This window comes from Phoca vitulina, unplaced genomic scaffold, assembly GCF_004348235.1.
Source record: "Phoca vitulina isolate PV1807 unplaced genomic scaffold, GSC_HSeal_1.0 scaffold3, whole genome shotgun sequence".
NCBI classification, from domain to species: domain Eukaryota; kingdom Metazoa; phylum Chordata; class Mammalia; order Carnivora; family Phocidae; genus Phoca; species Phoca vitulina.
Window position 1 is genome coordinate 83,986,053 of NW_022589706.1, and position 27,137 is coordinate 84,013,189.

At 37.5% G+C, this 27,137-nt stretch overlaps 1 protein-coding gene across 4 annotated transcripts in view; it reads right to left on the reverse strand.

The window, feature by feature from the left end:
* The window catches only part of COL25A1 (collagen type XXV alpha 1 chain), a 467,924-nt gene that overhangs the window by 110,085 nt on the left and 330,702 nt on the right, over positions 1–27,137 (reverse strand). For all 4 annotated transcript variants that reach the window (XM_032400984.1, XM_032400983.1, XM_032400982.1 and 1 more), the window contains exons 8-10: positions 13,855–13,926; positions 13,031–13,138; positions 10,389–10,424 (exon numbers count right to left, since the gene is read on the reverse strand). In XM_032400984.1, coding sequence (XP_032256875.1) covers positions 10,389–10,424; positions 13,031–13,138; positions 13,855–13,926 — 216 coding nt within the window. The remainder of the gene's footprint in view (positions 1–10,388; positions 10,425–13,030; positions 13,139–13,854; positions 13,927–27,137) is intronic.

Here is a 27,137-nt window from a genome sequence, read left to right on the forward strand (position 1 = left end):
CATATCTAGAATTATCAACCCCAATTAATCTTCAAACACACAGTTAAGAAATGGATGTTTCTATAACCATTATGCATTGGCTGCACTTTCCAGCTTGTAAAAATTTTAAAAAGCATTTTTTAATTAAAAAAAAGTCTTTTTAATTTAAGAAGCCTGATAGATCATGGAACGAAATAGAATGGAAAAAAATTAATGAATTCTTCTGACACCACCGATGTTAGTCCAAATTTGATTGAGGTATTAATTACTTAAACAGGATGCAGAGTTTCTAAATGATGTGCTTTAGGTTGCCTCTTGGGAGGTGTTTTAAGGCAAGTTCTGGTTGCCTGCTATTAGGAAATGATGTTTTGTGTGAGCAGGGGGCGGACACAGTTCCTGTTCTGTCCCTGATGGCTAACAGTAAAATTTGAAGCTCTGAAAGCTGCTGGTCATTTCTGGATACAAGAATATACAACCAGCTTCTGTAATAAAAAACACAGGGAACAAAAAAGAGGTGGTCCATCTGTAAAGAGGAGGATAAAAGCCCCAAACGATTAAGCCATTTAAAATTATTTCCTTTTTGAGTTAAGAATTTTTCCATGATTTAATAAGAGTTAGGCAAAACGAAGAAAATACGTTAAAGTCAGGTTCTGTAGGGAAGAATGATAACACATATAATCTAACTTTTGGAGTCATAAAATGTTAGTACCAGAATTTCTCAGGGACATGGTGTAACAGACTTTAATTGTAACTTTTTCAAAGATACTAACCTGGTCAAATGCATTGCAAGATCAGAAAATGCATTAACTTGGTTATTAAAGAGTAAGAGGAAATTTGAAATAAATAATGAAAATTGGTCTTAAGAAGAATTCATTTAAGATATACTTATATAAAATTCCATATTCTACTTGGATGTCTGATGAGGGAAGGTCAAGAAACATAAACTCTAGCCACTATTATATGTATGTCTGGAGTATACTTCAAGTAATGTTTTACAAGATTCAGATTTCATAGCTTAAGTGTGTGGAAATGCCCAACTAGGAACTACTGGGAAATGTTTAGAATATAAGAGAGTGTGCTGAAATGTTTTCAGTGTAAAAGCCAATGATTTAGTTGAACTGGGTATGAAGGAATACAGCATAAACAAGAAAGAGCGGGATAGTGCTGAGATGGGAGAGCCTCATATCTTGTTTTGAGTCTTTCATGGACTCTGTCTTCAGTCACACTTAATCATTTATATTTTCCCAAGCAGTCTCCTATTAGTCTTCACGTGAAGTTCTTAATAATTCTTCGGGGCTCAGCAGTCATAACTCACGTCCTTTGTGAGCCTTCTCCACTGCACCCAGACAGAGCTGGTTTTTATCCTCTGTGTTTCTCTAGCACATTTTAACCAGCTATATTTTAATATATTCACATATTTATAAAATCTACTTGACTAGGCAGCAAGTTCTTCAGGTCATATATTTTAAATCCTCAGTACCTAGTTAGTGCCTAGCAAATAAATATTGACTAAATTGAAACAATGAATTAATGAACATAAAAATTATTAAATTCCACTTACCGGATTTCCTCCATAATTTTACCACTCAAACCATTATCCCTCTATCATGGGAAAGAGTTCCCAGTTTTGAGGGAGTTCTTCCTCTGTAAGTATCTGGGAGTTTTGTGTCAATAATATAGCTCCATAATTTCTATTATTTGAAGTAGTTCTTTTTTAAAAAAAGATTTTATGTATGTATGTATGTATGTATTTGAGACACACACACACAAAGAAAGCACATGGGGTATGGGGCAGAGGGGGAGGGAGAGGGACAAGCAGACTCCGTCCTGAGCACAGAGCCAGACCTGGAGTTCCATCCACCCTGAGATCCTGACCTGAGTGGGAACCAAGAGTCAGATGCTCGACGACTGAGCCACCAAGGCACCCCTGAAATAGTTCTTCTAAAACAGGTCTACTTTAGAGACTATCAGTAAGATGGCATGTAATTCCATTAATTCATGAATATTTGACCCAAAAAAAGTTTTAAATGGAGTAATTATTTTTTAAAAGGAATAAATTATTTCTGACCTCTCTATCTCAAGTGCTGAGTTTCTGGGGGACAAAAGGATGAGTCATCCATTGGTGTTTCTCAAGATTATGAAGCTGTGACCTCTGTAAGGAAGGTCTCTTAAAGCTCAGGAAATTAAAGAAGCAATCCGTTTTTTTCACTACTTAACAAAACCAGGACCCAAGACTAAATATTGAGTATAAACTACCACCTCAGATTAAAGACAAATCTAGGTATTTGAGAATCTATGTTCTGAGTAGGTCCCAAAACAGAGACTTTATCACCTCTCACCAGATATCCAGAGCTGAAATTAGCTCATTCCATTCCTTCTAAATATTTAATAAATTGTTTCTTGTTGCTGAACTCAAAATGGAAATGACCCAGAAAGAAAGAAAAATTAACAGGCTTCCTCTGCCCTCTGTGATTAAGCACACTTCCCTAGCGTACCATAAAGGAAACAAATTTATGGTTCACGAAGGCCTATCACTGTACACTACACTCAGTAAAAAATATTTCTATCGAGTAAAGTGTAAGTGCTTTTCCTATTTTAAATCAACAATGCCGAGAAACACTAGCTGCTAAAATTTAAATATCCCATGATCAGCAGAAGGAGGACATAAATTTAGGACTATAATATATAGTCATCTACTCTTCAGGTCTATTTTCCGCCTAGACCACCACTGTCCATCAGAACCTTCTGGGATGATGGAAGTGGTCTGTTTTGCTTGATCCAGTATGGTAACCACTAACCACAAGTGGCTATGGAACACTGGAAGTGTGGCTAGTGCAATTGTTAGGAATTGGATTTAAAATTTTATTTAATTTTAATTAATTTACATTTAAATAGCCACATGTGGCTAGTGGCTACTGTATTACAAAATGCAAATCTAGACTTTGCAAAACACATAAAACTTCAATCAGGTGAACTGAATTCCAGCCTAGTTCTGCCGCTGACTGCTTTGTGACCTTGGTCAAGTCATTTAACCACTCTGATGCTGTTTCTTTATCTGTGAAGTGATAAACTAGATGATTCCTAAAATTTCCTCTAAATCGGGGTGCCTGGGTGGCTCAGTTGGCTAAGCATCTGCCTTCAGCTCAGGTCATGATCCCAGGGTCCTGGGATCAAGTCCCGCATCAGCCTCCCTGCTCAACCAGGAGCCTGCTTCTCCCTCTCCCTCTGCCTGCTGCTTCCCCTGCTGTGCTCTCTCTGTGTGTCAAATAAATAAAATCTTTTTAAAAAAATCTTCTAAATCTTTTACACTCTGCTTTAAAAATAGCCAAGTAGTGTGACTAGAAATCGATACAGTTACTTTTCAACTATCCTCACGAAAATTATTTTTTTTAGTTACACCACACATATTCATGAACACACATATACTCCAAATAATCTATAATACACAAATGAATTTAAGAAGATGCAGGAGAAAAAGCAGTTTTATAGTAATCCTGTTGGATTTATCCTGCCTACTCCCACTCCTGGTGTGCAATGACACCTGTTGGGAGAAAAATATAAAGCTGATTCCTTTGTATTAGTACCTGATTTATTGATTCATTGATTTATATAATTTATAAATCTATATAATTTATATAATTCAGTCATTCATTTGCACAATAAGTACCAAGCACAATTATTGTATGACATGATAAATGCTGTGGAGGAGAGAAGACAGCTTCTAACTTAGCTTAGTGTGAAGGGGTGTGAATATGTGCGTGTGCATGAATGTGAAGGGGTGTGAATATGTGAGTGTGCGTGAAGTTTTCTCAAAGAACGTGAAGAAAGTGGAAGTCTAATCTTTAAAGAATCCACTCAGACACATGGACTCTGTTCTGCCCTTAGCCCTGGGCCAGAGGGCTCTTGCTTTTGGGCCTATGCTCTAAACCCATGTACTCCTCATGGGTAGCCCACCCCCTGACCTCAGACTCTGCTTTGGGCAATAGGGACCCTGGAACTCTCTGCCCCAATGACTGGAGCTCATTTCAATGACTCTGAGTTGCCTCTACCTCAGGTCTGTTTTTCCAAAAGCGAACCACACCGCTGGTGTGCACAACAGTGAACTGGTAGAGGAGGCAAAGGAGGTGGGTATTTTGAGGCGTGCGGACATAGTTTGATCTTTGAACATTCCAGAATGTCTACAGGTGACAGCTCTAGTCTCATAAAGTTGAGGGATGAGGTAGGTGTGGGAAAGAAAGGGAACAGGCCAGGGCCAGGGGCTGGGACGGGGTTATAGCTCTCTGCATGCTGCCACACTCTGGCTTGGATCTCCAAGGAGTGTAATAATTTTGCATTTCAACTTTCCAAGTCACTATGAGAACATACCTGTGAAGGTCATAGGACAGAGCATATTTTACCTGTCACTTTATTAGTTGGTTAATACCTTTTAAATATTTCAACACATTGTATGAGGGCATCCATTTATATTCTTGCCCTAAAATGTGCATGTTTGCCCTTAATTTGCAGATGTAAGGCACAGGACTTATACGGACACAACTTTATTTTGAGAAGCTTCTTCTTAATCTAATAATGAGATATGAGAATTTGGTAAAGAGATTTCAATGTCATTGATATCCTCATACAAGAGTGATTTATTTTGCCTCAGTTTAGCTCTATAGTATGTTGGATCCTACAGTTAAAAGAAATGATAACTAGAGAGGTTGATGATACATTTGAAGGAGACAGTTTCTAAGGCCTTTTTCCACTGTTGTTTATTGTACCTCATTATTTACAGAATGTGTAGGTGTGCATATATAACATGGATAAATGGCTATGTAATATGTGCCTGTGTGTTTACAATGAAAACAGAATAGAATGAAAGGACTTTAGATCTGGAAAGGGACTTAGATATCATTTAGTTTCACCACTGTTATAGATGAAGAATCTAAAACCTAGATATTAAATTTGTCTGCTATAGCTTTCTAGACCTTTAACTGGAACCAGAGTAAGACAGTTAAAAATAGAGCTGATGCACATCCTAGAGGTTGTTATGAAAGACAAAATGAGATAGAGAAGAATACAGACAGTAATCTATTCAGCCTTGTAGACTATCTTTTCATACTTCTGTTACTTGATTGTACTCTTTTTTAATGTTATGTTAATCACCATACATTACATCATTAGTTTTTGATGTCGTGTTCCATGATTCATTGTTTGCGTGTAACACCCAGTGCTCTTAAACCACTACTGCAAATGCTCCCTTTAAGGTCAACTCTTTGTTTCTAAGATACTGAGCCAGCTTTAAAGAAAAATCAAATGTCACGCTCTCCTACCACACCAAGGTGACCTTTCAACACTAGAAGTCCATGCAGACAGGAATCCAAAGTGAGTTCCTCTGAGTTGGGCAACCGGACAGGGCAGTGGGACTGCACCAAAAGGAGGCATTACTTGTCTACTCTTTCGGTCCATTTGGAAAACCAAACATTACAGGCTCTGGACAAAAGCACCAAGGAGATGGGAAGCACTCTGTTCTTGTGGCCTTTACTTGTACTTCATGGACAATCAGATTAGGTGAGGATAATAAAGCATTAGAATGGTTACTAAGGCATCCCAGCAGGCAATGTGCACAACTGAAGTAAACACAGTTTTACTCAACAAGATTCCATTGTTAAAATCTAGTCTAATAGCTAAATATCCTACGATGATTTTGGTCATTTTTGTTATTTGTGATTTGAAGGTTTGGGGTGTTGCTTTCTTCGCTAGATTAAAATCACAAAGAGAAGCCTACTGTTGTCTCCCTTGTCTGCCATTCTGCTGACCAAGATAGTTGGCAGAGAAAGTACAATTAAGTAAAATGATTTTTAGATGTGGGAAAGCAATACATTATAACTAAATATATTTAAAGTGAACCTTCACAATTTGCTTATTTCAATTTTATTTTAAATAAAGCAGAAGTAATTATTTATGTTTACGTTATTAGCTAACATAAATGCATTACATTCACTTGACCCTAATGTATTAAATGTGTTTGCAGGCAAAATTAAACTGAAAATATCTATAACATGTTCATATATAAGTCCAAATTTCACCGTAAGGAACAATAACAGCAAAAGTTTTTCTGAGTTTTGAAAAAAAAATCTCTGACACCACCAGGGCCCAATGAATGACATTTGAAATACTCTTATAATTCAGAAAGAGATGAATGGATATGCTATGGAGTTTGCATATATTTGGGAGGAGAATGAGGGATGAAGATAGGGTTTTAGAGTAGAGAAAGTGACTTGGTCTATAAAGCCTTGGATGTAGACACTTTGGGCCACAGAATAATTTCCAGGAAATTGGGATGAATTGGCATATTAATAAGATATTTATAAAACATCTATCTTTTATGCTTTTGAGAACTCCTGTATTTGCCAACAAAAGAAATAGTAAGAATATCAAAAGAAAAGCTAACTTCAAAAATGGTATTTGTACAACTATTTAAACCTCTGAAGAACTTGAAAAATAAAGATCACTTGCACTAGGGTTCAGAACTTTAGCACTTCCAATTGTGGTCAGTCCTTCCTTTGATTCTTGGGTCCAGTTTACATTAAACCCAAGAACATTAGACCCAAGAACAGAGCTAAGAGCCGCTCTCTTCTTATTTAAATGGAGTCCAATTTATTTTAGCTTGAGATTCCGTCTTTTAAAATCTCATCCTGAACTTCTCAGAAAACCCAAAGGTCATGTTTACAGAATAGATGCACAGCAGGATTAAATAAATGTGGAACTGCTTGAGCTGCAGGCCTTCTTTTTTATTCTATCAGAGATGCTGTTAATCTTCAGATGATTATTTTTGCAATATAAAATATATATCCTGGATCATGAAAACTAATTCCCCACCTGACACACTCATAAACAGTTCTGTAAGAGCTAATTTTAGAATGTTCCCAGGTTTTTTCATGTCATCATCAGAAACAATTTACATTTTAAAAAATTCTCCAGTGCACCTCAAGACCCTTTTATAAGCAAACACTCCTCCACAATACAAAGCAATAAATGTAGAGAGTTTTGCATACTGTGAAAAAGATGAGAGCCAAGCTTTTTATTATCTTTCCTTGTTTTCACTGGTGGATGAGAAGAGGATTGTTATGAAAAATTGATAATGTAAGATGATCGGAGAAGGCCAAAAAAAAAAAAAAATGACAACAGCAAATACGACCAAAGGAATAAGTTGCACTACCAATCACAGTAGTTGATACACTGCAATTTAACTGATAGCTATAATCACACTGTTCTTAGCCCTTACATTCTTTCTGTGTGCTAAGTTATGTCAGCAGGGATTCATCTTATGAGCAATATTTCTTGTTTATGGAACTCTCTGTAGTTCATAAAGCATTTTCATATTATTATTATTTCATTTGCTTCACACCATAACCCAGTGAGATAGATGAATTAGGAATTACTGCCTATATGTCATAGATCAGTAAAAAAGATCACAGACTATAGTCATATACTCCTAAGCAGTTTTGAGGCCAGAACTACTGATGCAATGTACTTTTCTCCCTACCAGACTTTGAGTCAAAACACACATGAGCATGCAAACACACACACACACACACACACACACACACACACACACTACTTAAAAGAAAAAAAATTTCCAATGAAATTTTTCTCCCATGAAAACTGCTATTATTTTTCCAGGATCCTCTTCTTTCTTTGAGATGGGTTAAAATATATAGGTGCTATTTGAATTAACAAATATAACTAGTGGTTTTTTGAGAATGATAGTTTTTTAAACCATAGAAATATTTCATTTTAAGCAAATATAAGATATAAAAATTCAGTTTGCTGGGAAGAGGAATTAGAGGATTATATTGCTTTACAAAAAGACTCTGAATGGGATTGCTTTAAATAGCAAAATTCCCCAGAACATTTAAGATATGTTGATTTATGAAAATCTGATTCATATAGAACTTTACAGGAATACATCTGCTATATAAATCCGTGTTCACCTGTAATTTACTCTAGGGGGAACAACTGAGTGATAATAATAACACACTCATATCGTTCTTTGTTATGTATTTTAAAGTGCTTTCCCCTAATTTATTGCATTTGTCTTTGGCAACCTTATAAGGGAGGCAGAGAGGGTATTATTATCCTTTCTTTATAGATGAGAAATTGAGAGGTTAAGTGACTTGCCCAAGGTCAGACAGACTATTCATTCATTTACTGCTATTTGAGTGATGTAGTTTTAACGGGTTAGTCAAGGAAATAAGGTTCTTCCTCCTAATTTTTTTAAGCAGCTGTGAAGGCTATTAAAACAGAGGTGGATGATCTCACAAATATAATGCTGAACAAAAGAAGCCAGACACAAAAGCGTACAGACTGTATGATTCTATTAATATAAAATTCAAATGCAGGCAGAATTAATTTATGGTGGCAGAAGTCAGAATGGTGGTGAAATTTGGGAAGAGGCGGATGGTGACTGGAGGAAAAAGGGGGGCTTCTGGGATATGCTAATATTGTATTTCTTGCTCTGGTTTGTGGTTACATAGTTATGCTCACTGTGAAAAGTCATTGAGATGTATACTTGTGATTTGTTTATATTTCTTTATATATATTATGGAAGTTTTCTTTTAAAAAAGAGTTTTGTATCTTTAAAAACAGTACAGCACTTTAGAAGATCATTACATATCCTTTGAACATTTGTGATTTCAATTAAGTTTCCTAGCTGCATTCTAAAATGAGAATCTGAACTAAATTAGAAGAGTTTAAAGAGAAGGAAAAGTTTATAAAAAACAAACATCTGGGATCATCTTCACCTGAAAAGTTGCTATCTGAAATGGGAAATCAAAGCAAACTAAGATAACATAATTCATTTAGGACCAGTGGAACATTTACATTTAATGACATTAAGCTGGGAATTGTAGAGAAATGACATTAAATTGTGATTCACATAGTATATTCTAGAGTATATGTATGACTCTAAGGAAGATCAGATTCTAATTTTTTTTAAAAATCCGCTCTATTTTAGAATTTCGTATATTAGGATGCTGCATTGGGCATCAAGGTAGAAAGCCAATGGCAATGATAAAAATCTGAGGAGAATGTGCATACCTGGGGACAAACATGGGCTCCTGAGAATCCCAAGTAGCCTTCCATGTAAGAATGTTTGAGAGAAATATGTTTTGACCATCATGCAGGATAGAAATTACAGCTGCATTCAGTTGCTTAAGGCAGTTTCAAAATTTATATTGCAGTTTTCTAAGAATCCTTCACCCCCTGTGACCCTGTAACTCTGAGAACTAATACTGCGCTTGTACCCAAAGTTACCACTGACGACATATGTTTTGTTTAATTTTCACATATTATCTTTTTTGTTGTTTTTCTTTCATTTTATTTTTCTAAAAAAGAATCCATTATAGTACCTTCAAGTCATCTGAATCAATTCTCTATCTTGATATCATAGGTCGGGAACAAAGAATTTCCAGGTGTGTGTGTGGGGGGGGGGGTCAGACTCCATTTCAGGGTGCTTTCCTTTCACCAGTGATGTTTCAAAGCCAGCTCCACCACAGCTAGGACTACAGCTTGGTGAGTTTTTCCCCAGGAGGGCTGTTGAAGGCATCCTGTTCAGGGAGAAGCCTTTAACCTTTAACCCATTCACACATTTGTTTTAATTCCTGACCAACTGCCGTATTCTTGTGGGTTAGGGCCTTGCTAACTAATTTTTAAAAAATACATGTTAGACCCTAAACACCTGTAAGTAGCAGGCTGCACGTTGTGTATAAGGCACACAATCAAGTTCATTGTGATCACTGCATCCAGGACGAGTGTGAGACTTAGCTGTCTTCTGGAATCTGGGTTATTAGAAGGTCAACCCATGTTCCCCAGAACACGGCTCCAGAGATAGGGAGGAAGAGACAGGAAGAGGTAGGTTGAAGGAATTCTACTCTTCAAGGCTCAGCAAGCTGCCCCAACTTCTCTTTCACTGTCAAAGGATAAACAAATCACGAGGAATGGGACATGAATGTCTATGGGCAAGTCCATGTGGAATCATTTCATGATGTTTTTTAATGACAGGGATCAAGAAGGCACACCTGTTTCTTTCTGGGGGAACACTTCAACAACAAAAACTCCTTGAATCCCTGTGGAAGCCTCACTATACTAATTCACAGTTAGTCATATTCCTCTGAATGTGACTTTTGAAAACTGAAAACTCATTCCTTCGAAACTCATTCCTATTTAAGCTAATATGCATATCCCTGAATTTAATCTTCCTTACAGCAGCTGAATAAAGCAAATTCCATCCTTTGACCTTCCTCACTGTCTCTCATTCCTCCCACCTGAAATCTCTCACTTTTTCCTTACCCACAATCTGGACCACAGTTTTAAATAACTTAGACTTCCATTATTTTTAGTATAGAAAAAGAAATTGAGATACTTGCCATCAAGCCTTGTTCTCCTGGTTTCCCTGGTTCACCCTTAAAAAAGAATAGTGATAATTTTTATTAATGCCATAAACATTAAAAAGCAATTTCAATCTTTTTTTTTCTCTTTCACAATACCCACCGGGTGTATGAATGTCAAATATACTTTTCAGGCTAAGTAGAGAAATGCAAACACAATGTAATAAAAAGAGAGCCAAGTTCTTTCTTCAAATGCATTTTATAAACATTTTAGGATTTAATAAAATGAGTCTAGATCACAGCAGAGATTTAAGAATTATGCCAAGAATGTATTCTAAATAAAACTAGTAGGGGTCATTATATTGTAAGTCAATAAATGGTCCTAGAGAAATATTTAATTGTAATTCTAGTAACATCTCATTTATTATGTTCTGTTCATGATGACATAAAGATGACCTGGGCCTCTGTATGAGAACTCAGAACTTCCATATACAGGACAGAGAGACAACTGCTCTTAGTACAGGAATTAAATAATAAAATGAGCAGATTGATTTTGAATTTTGGTTTCCCTGGATTAATGATGGCTGAAATAACATGTTTTATTAAAAATAATAGCATATGTTAAAATACATAGAATTTTGTGCTGTATCATACCACTATCATAGTTTTCTAATACTCAGATTCATATAAAATTCCTTATTATGTTTTATTGTCATATTATTATATTGATAGTTATTGGCAACAGATAGCTTTTGGAAAGACCATTCGTGTAATGTTGATAGCTATAGAAATTGTTGGACTTTAAAAATAAGTATTTCTCAGTTTGTTTTTATAAAACCTTTTTCTAGTGGTTATGATGGTATATAAAAATTAACTGTGAGACTATAAATACAGTTTAATTTCTCTGTGGAATTAAAAAAAAAAAAAACCCTGTTCATACTTCCATGTAAAAGCTCCATTTCTTACTCAGATGAATAAACTATATTCATTTAGAAGATAACATAATTTTTCAATATTTACAGGTTGTCATACCTTACCTTTATCTTATTTCTTGAAAGTAATCTATACTTGAATTTTCCGTAGAGTATACAATACCCAATGATCTGACTAATTTTGTACCACCAAAATGGTTTTAACTGCTCTTCTTAGTTAAAGAAACACTCATTGTATCTTTCTTGGCAACCAGCAATTATTTGGGGAGCTTTTAAATATCCCTAAAGGTGTGCTGTCTCTATCATTTGCAGTATCATCCCAGGAAAATATCAGACCTTCGAAGACAGTTTCAAGATGAAACCACTACCTTTGATGGTTCAGTGAAAGCCGTCCTAACAACCAACCAATCATAGGTTGGGAGTCAATCCCTCACTTCAAATGACAAATTTACAGCCACTTTCAGAAAGGGAAATGGGACTTCTAAGAGATTGTCTCAGAAAAGCCATAAAGTACCCTATATTCTTACAAAGAGAATCACTCTTTGAAAAAAATATGTAAATATATGAATATAAAAATGAAATACACCAAAACATTAATGACTATGGCTGATTTTTTTTTCTTTTTGGTTCTTTAGTTTTAAAAACTTTCTACTTTGTGGATAACTATTTTCATTATTTTGTACTATGAAAACACTCATGAAAATAATTTAAGTCAAAGAAATAGATAAAAAAAAGCAATAGATAAATAAATTAATTCAGCAATAAATTTGAATTTCAAGTCCTAAGGCCATAATATAAGTGTAAAATTTTTTTATCTTTTCCATATATTTCTTTCAATTGCTGGGTTGTCTCTACCAAATCAAACCATGTAACTACTGTATTATTGACACTTGATCAATCTTAGTGACTAAGTACTTAGATCTAAGTATTGAGATTGCCTTAAAATCATTTCTATTGGGGCGCCTGGGTGGCTCAGTCGTTAAGCGTCTGCCTTCGGCTCAGGTCATGATCCCAGGGTCCTGGGATCTAGCCCCACATCGGGCTCCCTGCTCCGCAGGAAGCCTGCTTCTCCCTCTCCCATTCCCCCTGCTTGTGTTCCTGCTCTCGCTGTGTCTCTCTCTGTCAAATAAATAAATAATCTTTAAAAAATAAATAAATAAATAAAATAAAATAAAATCATTTCTATTAATAAACTTCACATATAAAGGACAAATGATATTCAAACCAGACCTATTGATGTTTTAACCATTAATGTTACTGTTTTATTAGCACTTTTTTCTTTTTTTTTCTTTTTTGGTCAATTTATTTACAAGAGAGTAAACGTTGAAAAGATTTACCTCCTTTGCTTTCCATAATTCATATGGGACTTTATTGTCTGCCACTGATCCTTTGGAGAACGTTGCCAATCTCTCACCTAGATTTTCAAGCTATTCTCCCATCATTTAAGCCAAAGGCACTGATGTATTCCAAGGTAGTCAGGACACAAGTGAGATCAGGCATGCTCAATCATGGACTTCTTGAGGCTTACCTGAAAACCAGTTTAGTTGCCTTCTCCGGGTCTCTCTTTGTGTTTCGTGTGGGTTCCCCAGAGATTGAATGGTAAAGCAGAATCCTGCTGGCAGTGCCCTTTCTGCTTGGGAACTTTCTATCACCCCACTTCCTGCAACCCCCTAACCCTAAGGCCCCTCGTTACCCCACTCCATCCCAGTTCTCAGCCCTTAAAACAAATGGATCCAAAATGCAACTCACGGGCACTCCTGGCATTCCACGGGGGCCATCTTTCCCTGTGTCCCCTGGAGGCCCTCTTGGGCCAGGGGGCCCTGGGGGTCCTGGAGGCCCAGCCTGTCCTTGGTCACCCTGTAATGGAGAAGGGAACAGACCAACGATGACCATGAAAGATAAAGACCCAGGTCTTCTTTTCAACACTTTAAATTTGTATTATCTAATCCACATTTACACTATGAAAAGAACCAGAACAATCAGAAACATGAAGCCTGTAGGCAATTTGCCTGCCAGCAGGGAGCAAATAAATATTCATGCTGGGCGAGCTGAGTAGATGCTATTAAAATCAAAGGAGCTCAGGAACCAGCACTCTCAGCTCTTGGAAATAGTGTGTAAGTTATCATGATAGTCAGAGCTGGTATAAAACTTTTGCATAACTTGATTCATGACAATGCTGCATCAGTTATATTCATCTGAATAAAATGGCTGCATTTGTGGTTGGACAAGTGTGTTTACTTTTTCACAACTTATAAAATTAAACATACAAGCTTTTGTCAAACTGTGTAATAATTGATAAATTACCAAAGCAAGAGAGCTTAGAAGCTGGATCTATTACTGGATATAATTTAGCTGTCTTTCTTTAATTAAGAAAAAATTAGGCATTCTATGCCTTTTTACTTTGGTACTTTCATATACGTTTCAAACAAATGCAGCTCCCTAGACATAGTTTTGCTCCAGGATAGTTCCAAATAAATACCCCCACCCATGAGAGATAAATGGTAAAGCAACTGTAAATGGAGTAATAACTGAATGTTAAGAAGAAATCAGACTTGAGCAAGAAGAAGCACTACCTTAATGAGGCGGCGTTTAATGAGCTGCTGATCAGCAGAGAGAAACCCATGATTGATTTTAGGAAACACCATCTGATCAGTCAGGTGAGGTCAAAGGTTGAAGTTCAGAGGTGAGAGAGTTGGAGAATAGACATCAGAAGGCCCCAAGAAAGAAATAAAGATATACATATTAGACTTAGAATGATCATTAAACAAAATGGAACTGGTGCTTGTGTCTCACGTCAGACTTTCTCTTCTTGTAAGAAACATAACCCGAAAATGGGACGGCGAGACCAGATCTGTAGTCAGAGAGGAGTCTTTTGTGTATCCCATCATTTTGCCGTGGGCGTTAGGTCTCTTTAATGCAGTATATGAAAGAAGCAGGAACGCTCCCATCACCCGCACCCTGCAGACTGAGCAGAAAGTCCGGAAACAAAGCACCAGTTCCAATTCCGTCAGACTTGTCAACCAGCATAACGTGGCATGAACGCAACTGCCATTTTATAAATGCCCGAAGTCCAGAGTCCTGAGGGTTCTTTAATTGACCGAAAAATGTCACAGAGTGTTGGCATGCATGCAGATCAAACCATCGAGGTGTGGCACCATCCTAGACGGTCATGCCTGCCTCTCTTCATTATCCCTGCTCGACTTCAATATCCTTCTCTCTTCTATGTTCACGATTCTCCCTCTCAATAGCTATTTGGCCTCGTTGATGTAGGTGAGGTCCCAAGGATCCAAGACCTCAGAGCATATGGTGAAAGGGAGCAACTGGACTTGGCAAGCCAATTTCGCTGTTCTTGCTCACTCTTATGCTGATTGCAGGCTCTGACTGAGCAGCAATGGGTGTCAACCACAAACCTTGACGGTGAGGATCTGATTACTGTGCAGAGCAGCAACTGTGGGGAAGCCTGGTAGACCCTATGGACGTGGGACAGTACCAAAACAACACGACACAAAACGTCACACAGACATCCCACTGATAGACAAACAAAACAAGCATGTACCTAAGACCACCCTGTCCCGGCTCTAAGTCTTGTCTTGTTTGACACACTGTACAGGAAATCAGACCCACAAGGCACCCCAGCAAAACAGTCCTTTAGTGGGAAGGCCAGATTGAGAACTCATTGTAACTTGCCCTTGTGGCAGTTACACTGGGATCTGTGTACACACTCCTAACAGTTCTGGAATCTTACATACAAAATGTTAGCACAATATGGAGATAACTGCAGACACTGTTACGAAAACAACACTGTAATTTCCCTCCATTGATATTCTGTTTACAACTCAGGACATAACACATATTAATTCTTTTTTGGACAACGGTGAACAGAATTTTGCAGTCTGATCAGAAATATTCCTCAGAATAAATGCAGTCCTCCTCACAAAAGATAGTCTTAGCACCCACATATCAAAATTTCTCTCTCCAATCATACGATGATTCTCAGGTCTTTCCTGTTTCAGGAATTCCTGCAGAGGTGGTGGATGGAAATCTGTCTCTTATAACATGCGTATTTCATGTCAGAGGGATTTATGGTCACACTCTGCAGTAATCGCTTCTGTCACGTAACTTTTCCAAAAGAACTTGACAGTTCACACAACCCCTTGAAGCAGAAAAGTGGTTTTTGAATTCCTTAACCAGGGAGAACGGGGGAGAGATGTTTTAGACACTCATACTTCACTAACTTGTGCTAACTCGTGTTCACAGGCGTTACCAATTGGGTAGGTCTGAGAGAGAACTCTCGCCTTTGTTCTGTTTCTTTTCCAACAACATGAGATATTGGAGCCTTTTATTCCAATTCTTTTTTCACACAGAACATGTTTATCATACAAATAAAATCAACAGCAACCACAGCTTACATGGCCTCAGGTGCCTGCAGGCTTCCTAGATGTTCTCTCCTCGTTGCCCTTCCCCTCTTCCACCCAAATCTATTCTGAGGATATTTTTAGTGAAGGCCAGTAAGTTTCTAGTTCTTAAATGTTATTAATCGTGGTATGTTTTTCTCCCCTATTTCCCCCTTATTCGGGATATATTTTCCTTTTTAAAAGAACCAATAAAATTATGTCTGTGGTATGAAGACATCTCTTTAGCCCTAATGCCTTTGTGTTTCATTCCTTAGAGCTGGGACTTCTCAGGAAGCAAAGCAGGGGAAATCTTAATCTGTTTTGCCAAATCCTTTCTGATAAGGCTATTAAGTTTCTGGGTAATTTTGAGGTGACCTGTGTCTTCTTTTTCTTCTCCCGAAGTAAAAGTCCTTGAAACATAGACGCTACCCAAATTCAGAAATGCTACAAGTTGGAAAACAGATGTGTACAATTTGCTTTTGTTTTACTATGGAATATGAGCTTAAAATGTTATTAGATGGTAATGTGCCAGCATCTTTCCATCTGTGACTCATTAGCCCTATATTACACAGTCAGAATTTTATATATAAATCTCATATTTATGTAACAAAGAACAAAAACAGATACAAACAAGAAGTCTATGAGGGATCAGAATCTTGACTAGTGGCAATAAATCATAATGTCACTTTGAACAGGATTATCTTACAAAAATAATTTAAAATTAAAAGCCTTTTAATAGCATACATGGTAGGACTTACAAATGTTTTGAAATTTGAATGTATAAATAAGTCACTTCTTGTACTCCTATCTGAGCACGACCAGCTTGCTGTTTGATCATATTTTCTAAATGCTCACAAAAAGCATTAGTTTTATAACTTCTTAGTTTGGTTTCCAGTGTTAACGAGATCTAAAGAGGAAAGTGGATAGGTAATTCTCTCCTTGGACAGATCCTTTTCATCAAACAGAAAATCTCTATTTGAGGAAGCTGATTTTATATTCCTCAATCATCTTAACTGTAGAAAATGCTACCAATTAGGTGCTTAGAGCTACATTTTGAAGATTTTATTAGTGAGTTAGGCAAAAGGACTTCAGAAGTTTATATGTAACAGAGTAGAAAGAGACATGTGGAAGAATTCTCTTAAATTCTAACAAAAGTCCCATGGCCTGGGCTGTAATATCCTAGGACCCTGTGCTTTTCAAACCTAGGCAATGCTTGAAGGGTACATGCCAGTGTTGGGCAGGGGGAGGGCGGGGGGGGGGTAGATAAGGGTTATTTAAAGGCAATAATAAATATGGCATATCTTCCTTAAGATTCAAGTTTGATAAACGTTCCATAATTTTAAATTTTTTATGTAAATCAAACATTGTCATATTATGGGGTAGAATGCAAAATTTGTACAAATTTTTAAAAATTTTACCATTTGCTGGTGGTAGAGAACTTCATACCACAGGGGATACCTCTAGATTACAGGTAGATACTGAACTGACCCTCTCCTTCCCACGGGAGGTCTTTGGAGGATAAGTTTGAAAAGTACTGGTGCCGAATACTTATCTGTAAGTAATGGCTTTACGTGGCCATAACAGTTAGGCTTCCCTGGCTGTTCACACAGAGTGTACTTTTTCATTAACTATGCCATTTTTTTCCACAGTATCATTAGTCATAGTCCTTTCTAAATAAATGGAATGGACATATTTCACTTGGTTTTACATCTTGGAAAGCTTGCCTGGTACACAGATGGTTCAACTGGGTGTGGGAAAAAAAAATTTGTCTCCGGAAAAACATGGAGAAAGAGTCCAGGAATAAGCTGAAATGCTGAAATAATGTGTACAATTTTCACTCCCAAATATTTTGAATTCTTAAGAAATTGGATGTACGAGAGTATAAAACTACCTTCCACAACCTATATTCCTCTTGAGGGCCTACACAGACAACTTCACGAATCTTCCTGACATTCCTCAAAGTAGGTTACAATCTCAGACCAGTGTTTTAACATCATTTTAGGAGGAGTTTTATGTCCCTTCATTACCTTCTAGAAGCAAAGAGGGAAGCCTACCCCAAAGAAATGCTGAAAAAATAGGTATTTCATAAGACATGCTCCTAACTACTTAGAAGTCATAAATTCAAGATGCTATTATTTATTGTATACTCAGTAATGGTGTTAAATGATTACATTATAGTGAGAAAACTTTGTGTTTTGTCAAAAGTATTCAATAAGGCAATGTTAGAGCCAGGAATTTAATCCATGACTTCTAGTTCCAGACTTTGTCATCATGCAGTATATGTGTTTATAATTTCTTTCTACCTTTACAGTTTGAATATTAGAAATATCAACAATATGTAAGAAGTATTTATTGAGTGCCTTCTGTGCAGCATTTGCTGTACTAGGCGAGGGGATTGAATGGTAAGCATGACCACAAGCTCACAGGGGTCAAGATCTAGAGGAGAAATAGGAAAAAAGCAGGCAGTAATCATATGGAGGGATGACCATTTTGGTGAAGGAGAGGGGCTGCAAAGTAAATAAAAGTGTACCTAATGGCAGATTTGAGGAACCCTGGAAGACTTCCCAAGCCATGTGAATGAGGGAATGGGAGTTAGTACAGCAAGAGGAAAACTAAAGACAGAGATCCCATTTAGGAAAATATTACAATAGTCTAGTTGAGGGACTGGGCCCTAGAACTAGAGAAGGGACAAATCCAAAGTTTCAAGTGATATTAAGGAGGTAGGATTCACAGGACTTGTAGTCTGGCTGAGAGCAAAAGGGAGAAGGAGGAGCGGTGAGTGGTCCTAGGTCTCTAGCCTGAGCAGTGGAGGATGGTAGAGGAAACACTAGAAAAGAATGGGTTTTCTGGGGCAGCTAGGTGGTTATGGATGACGAATTTAGTTAGGGACCTATTGAATTTGAGGTGTCTATGACAGCCAAGGCATGGCAGTTAGATATGCATATAAAATAGTCAGGAGAGAGGTGGGATTCACAAGTCTAAGGGCTGCTGAAGTCACGTAAAGAGGCTGTAGAGAGAGCAGATTTAGAAAACAACTCTTGGAAAGACTTCAATTTAGGGATGAGCAGAGGAAGAAGCAACTACAAAGAGAAATAATAAGTGTGGTTGTAGAAGTAGGAGGAATGCTAACTCATCTCACAAAAAATTCTATACAGGCAATGATTCAAAATGACTCATTAATGAAAACTGCATTAATTAATTGTGCTGTATAAATAAATATACATGAACTGAATTCCTCCACTCACTGTTGCACTGAGAGGTAATCTAGAGGCTAACAGTGGCCAATGCCACCAACAGTGGATGCTCACTAATATGCACAGGGGAGTATATCTGAGGTTGTAGAGGTATAAAGGAAAAATTAAACTATTAATTATAAAAGTGGACAAGGAACCTCAAGAGCAAATCATATTGGAAGAAAAAATATATTACGCTGAGAAATGAAAATCCCTGAGTTTCTCCATAATGGAAATAGTATCGTGACTCTGCTAGCCTCAAATATATCATGCATTACAACACAACAATTACAGTGGGTATGTGTACAGCATAAATAAAGATGAATATTCCTAGAAGTTGATAAAACAATTTCTAGCTAAGAGAGACCAGATGGGGAAACATTGTAATAGGATGCAAAAATATTTAGGTAAAAGAATAACTTTAGTTTAACAGCAGGAACTGCTAGAAAGCAAAATAAGGAAAGAAAAAAAATTAAGAGAAAGGAATTTGCTGCTAAATCATTTCATATTGCAGTAGATGGTATACTCTGTCTGAATAGAAAAATCAACTACATGAAGCTAAATAGCTAATGGAATCCTTTGAACAACCAAATACCATGAACCTATGAAAATCAGAATTTATAACTGATGGAAAAAGATTGGCTTATGGAAATATTAATTATGGGAAGAACTAGCTTTCTGAGTTGAATATAATATTGGCTCAAAAAGTTAGTTTCTTTTTTTTATAGATACTCTAAGTTCCAAGCTATTGGGTTTTATCATAAATGTTAATCCCAGCCACTCCAAGAATTATCTTTTTGTATATAAATGATACATCTGAATTTGAAAATTTAGAAGAGAAAGAGAACAATACAATCTCTACATTGACAAATGTCATTAAATACTATAGCTACTAAAATGCTAAGTAAAGACAAACTGCAAAAGATTTGTGAATAAGCAGAAAGATGGCAGACACACTTCAACACTGGCAAGTGTTGAGTATAAGAAAAACTTCCTAAATTACACATACTGAAAAAGGCTCCATTAGTTATGTATGATCTCGTAAGGGATTCCATGGGTTGTTGTAGTGTTTGCTAAAGATACACAGTTAAGAAAGGCCAACAGAAAATGAGAGCCCATGAAAAGAGGTAAGAGTCCTAAAGAAGCATTGTTCTGCCCTGAGGCAACGAGAGAAATGTAGACACAGGATACAGGGAAGAAAAATAAAACAGCCTTGCAGTCTGGAAGACTGCACAAAAATAAAATTTTGTCAGTTTTATTTATATAAATTTAGCTATAATCAAATCAGAACAACTCTCTTGAAGTGAACATCAAGAGAACAGTCCTGACTTAGAGGTTCTTCACAATAAAGATAATAAATAATGATGATGATGGTAATGATAGTGATCAGCATTCACATGATACATACTATGTGCCAGATATTATTCTAAGAGCTTTATAAATGTTAACTCTTTTAATCCTCACAACAACCATTTGCCAGATGAGGCATTTGAGGCACGAAGCGGTTAAGGGTTTTGCTCACCTAACTGTAAGTAGAGGAGCCAAGATTCACACTCTGGCCATCTGCTCTAGAGTCTATGCTCTTCATCATTACACTTTCCATAAATCCTTCATAGTTTCTGAATTTCTTTCCCATATATTCATTCATTTTTCAAGGAGAATTTAATAGCATCCTACTAGGAACAAGGCAATATTTGGACATTGAGATTAGAAAGCCTTATCCCAGGCTTCATGGAACTTAGAGGATAACCAAGAAAGGCAGATGTTAAACAAGCAATTACAGGGCGCCTGGGTGGCTCAGTTGGTTAAGCGACTGCCTTCAGCTCAGGTCACGATCCTGGAGTCCCTGGATTGAGTCCCGCATCGGGTTCCCTGCTCGGCAGGGAGTCTGCTTCTCCCTCTGACCCTCCCGACCCTCCCCCCTCTCATGTGCTCTCTCTCTCAGTCTCTCTCTCTCAAATAAATAAATAAAATCTTAAAAAAAAAAAAAAGCAATTACAAATGTGGCTGGGATCTCTTTTGAGATATATATTTATATATATATATACACACACACTCTTTTTTTCTTATATTTTTTCCAATTCCTTTGGCCCTCAGTCAAGTTCTTAGTTAGCTACCTGCTATTGCCTCAGAAGAGGTATAAGGAGGCAGGGTGGAAAACAAAACCTGTCTACCAACATGTCTAGAAACCAGAAATATCTAGGAAGACACTCCCTCAAACTGGAAGGAAGGAAATAGGTCTGTGGTCCCCAAGAGCAGAGGAAACCTAAGCCCAGCTTCCCAGAGGCACTTCCAGGAAGCAACAACACCCTGAAGAAAAATGGCCATATGACATGTCTAGATGCAGGAGATCATGGGCAGCCTTGCAAAAGATTCCCCTGTATTAAGCATGGCACAGAAGTAGCAGAAATTTTCCCATGCCCTATAACCTAGAGAATTTTTTTTTATTATGTTATGTTAATCATCATACATTACATCATTAGTTTTTGATGTAGTGTTCCATGATTCATTGTTTGTGTATAACACCCAGCACTCCATTCAATACGTGCCCTCTTTAATACCCATCACCAGGCTAACCCATCCCCTCACCCACTGCCCCCCTAGAACCCTCAGTTTGTTTCTCAGAGTCCATAGTCTCTCATGGTTTGTCTCCCCTTCTGATTTCCCCCCTTCATTTTTCCGTTCCTACTGTCTTTTTCTTTTTTTTAACATATAATGTATTATTTGTTTCAGAGGTACAGGTCTGTGATTCAACAGTCTCACACAATTCACAGCGCTCACCATAGCACATACCCTCCCCAGTGTCTATCACCCAGTCACCCCATCCCTCCCACCCCCACCACTCCAGCAACCCTCAGTTTGTTTCCTGAGATTAAGAATTCCTCATATCAGTGAGATCATATGCTACATATCTTTCTCTGATTGACTTATTTTGCTCAGCATAATACCCTCCAGTTCCATCCACGTTCTTGCAAATGGCAAGATTTCATTCCTTTTGATGGCTGCATAATATTCCATTGTATATATATACCACTTCTTTATCCATTCATCTGTTGATAGACATCTTGGTTCTTTCCACAGTTTGGCTATTGTGGACATTGCTGCTATAAACATCGGGGTGCACGTACCCCTTCAGATCCCTACATTTGTATCTTTGGGGTAAATACCCAGTAGTGCAATTGCTGGGTTGTATGGTACCTCTATTTTCAACTTTTTGAAGAACCTCCATACTGTTTTCCAGAGTGGCTGCACCAGCTTGCATTCCCACCAACAGCCCTTTCTCCGCATCCCTGCCAAAATCTGTCGTTTCCTGACTTGTTAATTTTAGCCATTCTGACTGGTGTGAGTGGTATCTCATTGAGGTTTTGATTTGGATTTCCCTGATGCCAAGCGATGTTGAGCACTTTTTCATGTGTCTGTGGGCCATCTGGATGTCTTCTTTGGAAAAATGTCCGTTCATGTCTTCTGCCCATTTCTTGACTGGATTATTTGTTCTTTGGGTGTTGAGTTTGATAAGTTCTTTATAGATTTTGGATACTAGCCCTTTATCTGATATGTCATTTGCAAATATCTTCTTCCATTCTGTCGTTTGTCTTTTGGTTTTGTTGACTGTTTCTTTTGCTCTGCAAAAGCTTTTTATCTTGATGATGACCCAATAGTTCATTTTTGCCCTTGCTTCCCTTGCCTTTGGCGATGTTTCTAGGAAGAAGTTGCTGCGGCTGAGGTCGAAGAGGTTGCTGCTGCCTGTGTTCTCCTTTAGGATTTTGATGGACTCCTGTCTCATATTTAGGTCTTTCAACCATTTTGAGTCTCTTTTTGTGTGTGGTGTAAGGAAATGGTCCAGTTTCATTCTTCTGTATGTGGCTGTCCAATTTTCCCAACACCATTTGTTGAAGGGACTGTCTTTTTGCCATTGGACATTCTTCCCTGCTTTGTCGAAGATGAGTTGACCATAGGGTTGAGGGTCCATTTCTGGGCTCTCTATTCTGTTCCATTGATCTATGTGTCTGTTTTTGTGCCAGTACCATACTGTCTTGATGATGACAGCTTTGTAATAGAGCTTGAAGTCCGGAATTGTGATGCCGCCAGCTTTGCTTTTCTTTTTCAACATTCCTCTGGCTATGCGGGGTCTTTTCTGGTTCCATACAAATTTTAGGATTATTTGTTCCATTTCTTTGAAAAAAGTTGATGGTATTTTGATAGGGATTGCATTAAATGTATAGATTGCTCTAGGTAGCATTGACATCTTCACAATATTTCTTCTTCCAATCCATGAGCATGGAACATTTTTCCATTTCTTTGTGTCTTCCTCAATTTTTTTCTTTTTTTTTTAAAGATTTTCTAATTTATTTGACAGAGAGAGAGACACAGCGAGAGAGGGAACACAAGCAGGGGGAGTGGGAGAGGGAGAAGCAGGCTTCCCGCCGAGCAGGGAGCCCAATACAGGGCTCGATCCCAGGACCCTGGGACCATGACCTGAGCCAAAGGCAGATGCTTAATGACTGAGCCACCCAGGCGCCCCTGTCTTCCTCAGTTTCTTTCATGAATATTTTATAGTTTTCTGAGTATAGATTCTTTGCCTCTTTGGTTAGATTTAATCCTAGGTATCTTATGGTTTTCGATGCAATTGTAAATGGGATCAACTCCTTAATTTCTCTTTCTTCTGTCTTGTTGTTGGTGTATAGGAATGCCACCAATTTCTGTGCATTGATTTTATATCCTGCCACTTTACTGAATTCCTGTATGAGTTCTAGCAGTTTTGGGGTGGAGTCTTTTGGGTTTTCCACATAAAATATCATATCATCTGCAAAGAGTGAGAGTTTGACTTCTTCTTTGCCGATTCGGATGTCTTTTATTTCTTTTTGTCGTCTGATTGCTGTGGCTAGGACTTCTACTACTATGTTGAATAGCAGTGGTGATAGTGGACATCCCTGCCGTGTTCCTGACCTTAGGGGGAAAGCTCTCAATTTTTCCCCACTGAGAATGATATTCGCTGTGGGTTTTTCATAAATGGCTTTTATGATATTGAGGTATGTACCCTCTATCCCAATACTCTGAAGAGTTTTGATCAAGAAAGGATGCTGTACTTTGTCAAATTTTTCTGCATCTATTGAGAGGATCATATGGTTCTTGTTCTTTCTTTTACTAATGTATTATATCACATTGATTGATTTGCGGATGTTGAACCAACCTTGCAGCCCAGGAATAAATCCCACTTGGTTGTGTTGAATAATCCTTTTAAAGTACTGTTGGATCCTATTGGCTAGTATTTTGGTGAGAATTTTTGCATCCATGTTCATCAGGGATATTGGTCTGTAATTCTCCTTTTTGATGGGGTCTTTGTCTGGTTTTGGGATCAAGGTAATGCTGGCCTCATAAAACTAGTTTGGAAGTTTTCTTTCCATTTCTTTTTTTTGGAACAGTTTCAGGAAGAATAGGTATTAATTCTTCTTTAAATGTTTGGTAGAATTCCCCTGGGAAGCCATCTGGCCCTGGGCTCTTGTTTGTTGGGAGATTTTTGATTACTGCTTCAATTTCCTTGTCTGTTCAGGTTTTCTATTTCTTCCTGGTTCAGTTTTCGTAGTTGATACATCTCTAGGAATGCATCCATTTCTTCCAGATTATCTAATTTGCTGGCATATAGTTGCTCATAATATGTTTGTATAATTGTTTGTATTTCTTTGGTGTTGGCTGTGATCTTTCCTCTTTCATTCATGATTTTGTTGATTTGGGTCATTTCTCTTTTCTTTTTGGTAAGTCTGGCCAGGGGTTTATCAATCTTATTAATTCTTCCAAAAAACCAGCTCCTAGTTTTGTTATCTGTTCTACTGTTCTTTTGGTTTCTATTTCATTGATTTCTGCTCTGATCTTTATTATTTCTCTTCTCCTGCTGGGTTCAGGCTTTATTTGCTGTTCTTTCTCCAGCTCCTTTATTTGTAGGGTTAGGTTGTGTATTTGAGACCTTTCTTGTTTCTTGAGAAAGGCTTGTATTGCTATATACTTTCCTCTTAGGACTGCCTTTGCTGCATCCCAAAGACTTTGAACAGTTGTGTTTTCATTTTCACTTGTTTCCATGAATTTTTTTAATTCTTCTTTAATTTCCTGGTTGACCCATTCATTCTTTAGTAGGATGCTCTTTAGCCTCCGTGTATTTGAGTTCTTTCCGACTTTCCTCTTGTGATTGAGTTCTAGTTTCAAAGCACTGTGGTCTGAAAATATGCAGGGAATGATCCCAGTCTTTTGGTACTAGTTGAGACCTGATTTGTGATCTAGGATGTGATGTATTCTGGAGGATGTTCCATGGACACTGGAGAAGAATATGTATTCTGTTGCTTTGGGATGGAATATTCTGAATATATCTGTGAAGTCCATTTGGTCCAGTGTGTCATTTAAAGTCTTTATTTCCTTGTTGATCTTTTGCTTAGATGATCTGTCCATTTCAGTGAGGGGGGGTGTTAAAGTCCCCTACTATTATTGTATTGTTGTCGATGTGTTTCTTTGATTTTGTTATTAATTGGCTTATATAATTGGCTGCTCCCATGTTAGGGGCATAGATATTTACAATTGTTAGATCTTCTTGTTGGATAGATCCTTTAAGTATGATACAGTGTCCTTCCTTGTCTCTTATTATAGTCTTTGGTTTAAAATCTAATTTTTCTGATATAAGGATTGCCACCTCAGCTTTCTTTTGGTGTCCAGTAGCATGGTAAATGGTTTTCCACCCCCTCACTTTCAATCTGGGGGTGTCTTTGGGTCTAAAATGAGTCTCTGGCAGACAGCATATCGATAGGTCTTGTTTTTTTATCCAATCTGATAGCCTGTGTCTTTTGATTGGGGCATTTAGCCCATTTACATTCAGGGTAACTATTGAAAGATATGAATTTAGTGCCATTGTATTGCTTGTAAGGTGACTGTTACTGTATACTGTCTGTGTTCCTTTCTGGTCTATGTTACTTTTAGGCTCTCTCTTTGCTTAGAGGACCCCTTTCAATATTTCTTGTAGGGCTGGTTTCGTGTTTGCAAATTCCTTTAGTTTTTGTTTGTCCTGGAAGTTTTTTATCTCTCCTTCTAGTTTCAATGACAGCCTAGCTGGATATAGTATTCTTGGCTGCATATTTTTCTCATTTAGTGCTCTGAATATATCATGCCAGTCCTTTCTGGCCTGCCAGGTCTCTGTGGATAGGTCTGTTGCCAATCTAATGTTTCTACCATTGTAGTTTACAGATTTCTTGTCCCGAGCTGCTTTCAGGATTTTTCTCTTTGTCTCTGAGACTCGTAAGTTTTACTAGTAGATGTCGGGGTGTTGACCTATTTTTATTGATTTTGAGGGGGGTTCTCTGTGCCTCCTAGACTTTGATGCTTATTTCCTTCCCCAAATTAGGGAAGTTCTCTGCTATAATTTGCTCCAATATACCTTCTGCCCCTCTCTCTCTTTCTTCTTCTTCTGGGATCCCAATTATTCTAATATTGTTTCATCTTATGGTATCACTTATCTCTCAAATTCTGCCCTCATGATCCAGTAGTTGTTTATCTGTCTTTTTCTCAGCTTCTTTATTTTCCATCATTTGGTCTTCTATATCACTAATTCTGTCTTCTGCCTCATTTATCCTAGCAGTCAGAGCCTCCATTTTTGATTGCACCTCATTAATAGCCTTTTTGATTTTGACTTGGTTAGATTTTAGTTCTTTTATTTCTCCAGAAAGGGTTTCTCTAGTTTCTTCCATGTTTTTTTCAAGCCCAGGTAGTATCTTTATAGTCATTATTCTGAACTCTAGTCCCGACATCTTACTAATGTCCGTACTGATTAGGTCCCTGGCAGTCGGCACTGCCTCTTGTTCTTTTTTTGAGGTGATTTTTTCCATCTTGTCATTTTGTCCAGAGGCGAATAGATGAATGAGGGAACAAAATGCTAACAGGGTAACAACGACCCCAGAAAAATATATGCCAAACAAATCAGAAGAGACCTGAAACCGGGGGAAAAGAAAGGGAAAGAAAGAAAAAAGAAAAAAAAAAAGGAAAAGAAAAAGATAAAAAAAAAAGGAATATGATCAAATATGATCAGGCTGGTGAATAGATCAGTGCCACACACTAGATTTTGGTCATATTTTGTTCTGTTAGAAGAAAGTGCCTCCCAAAATTTTAAAGAAAGAAAAGCTTATATATGTACAAAAATAAGGGTAAATACGATGAAGGGATGGAATATGACTGTAAAGATGAAAATTATCAGAG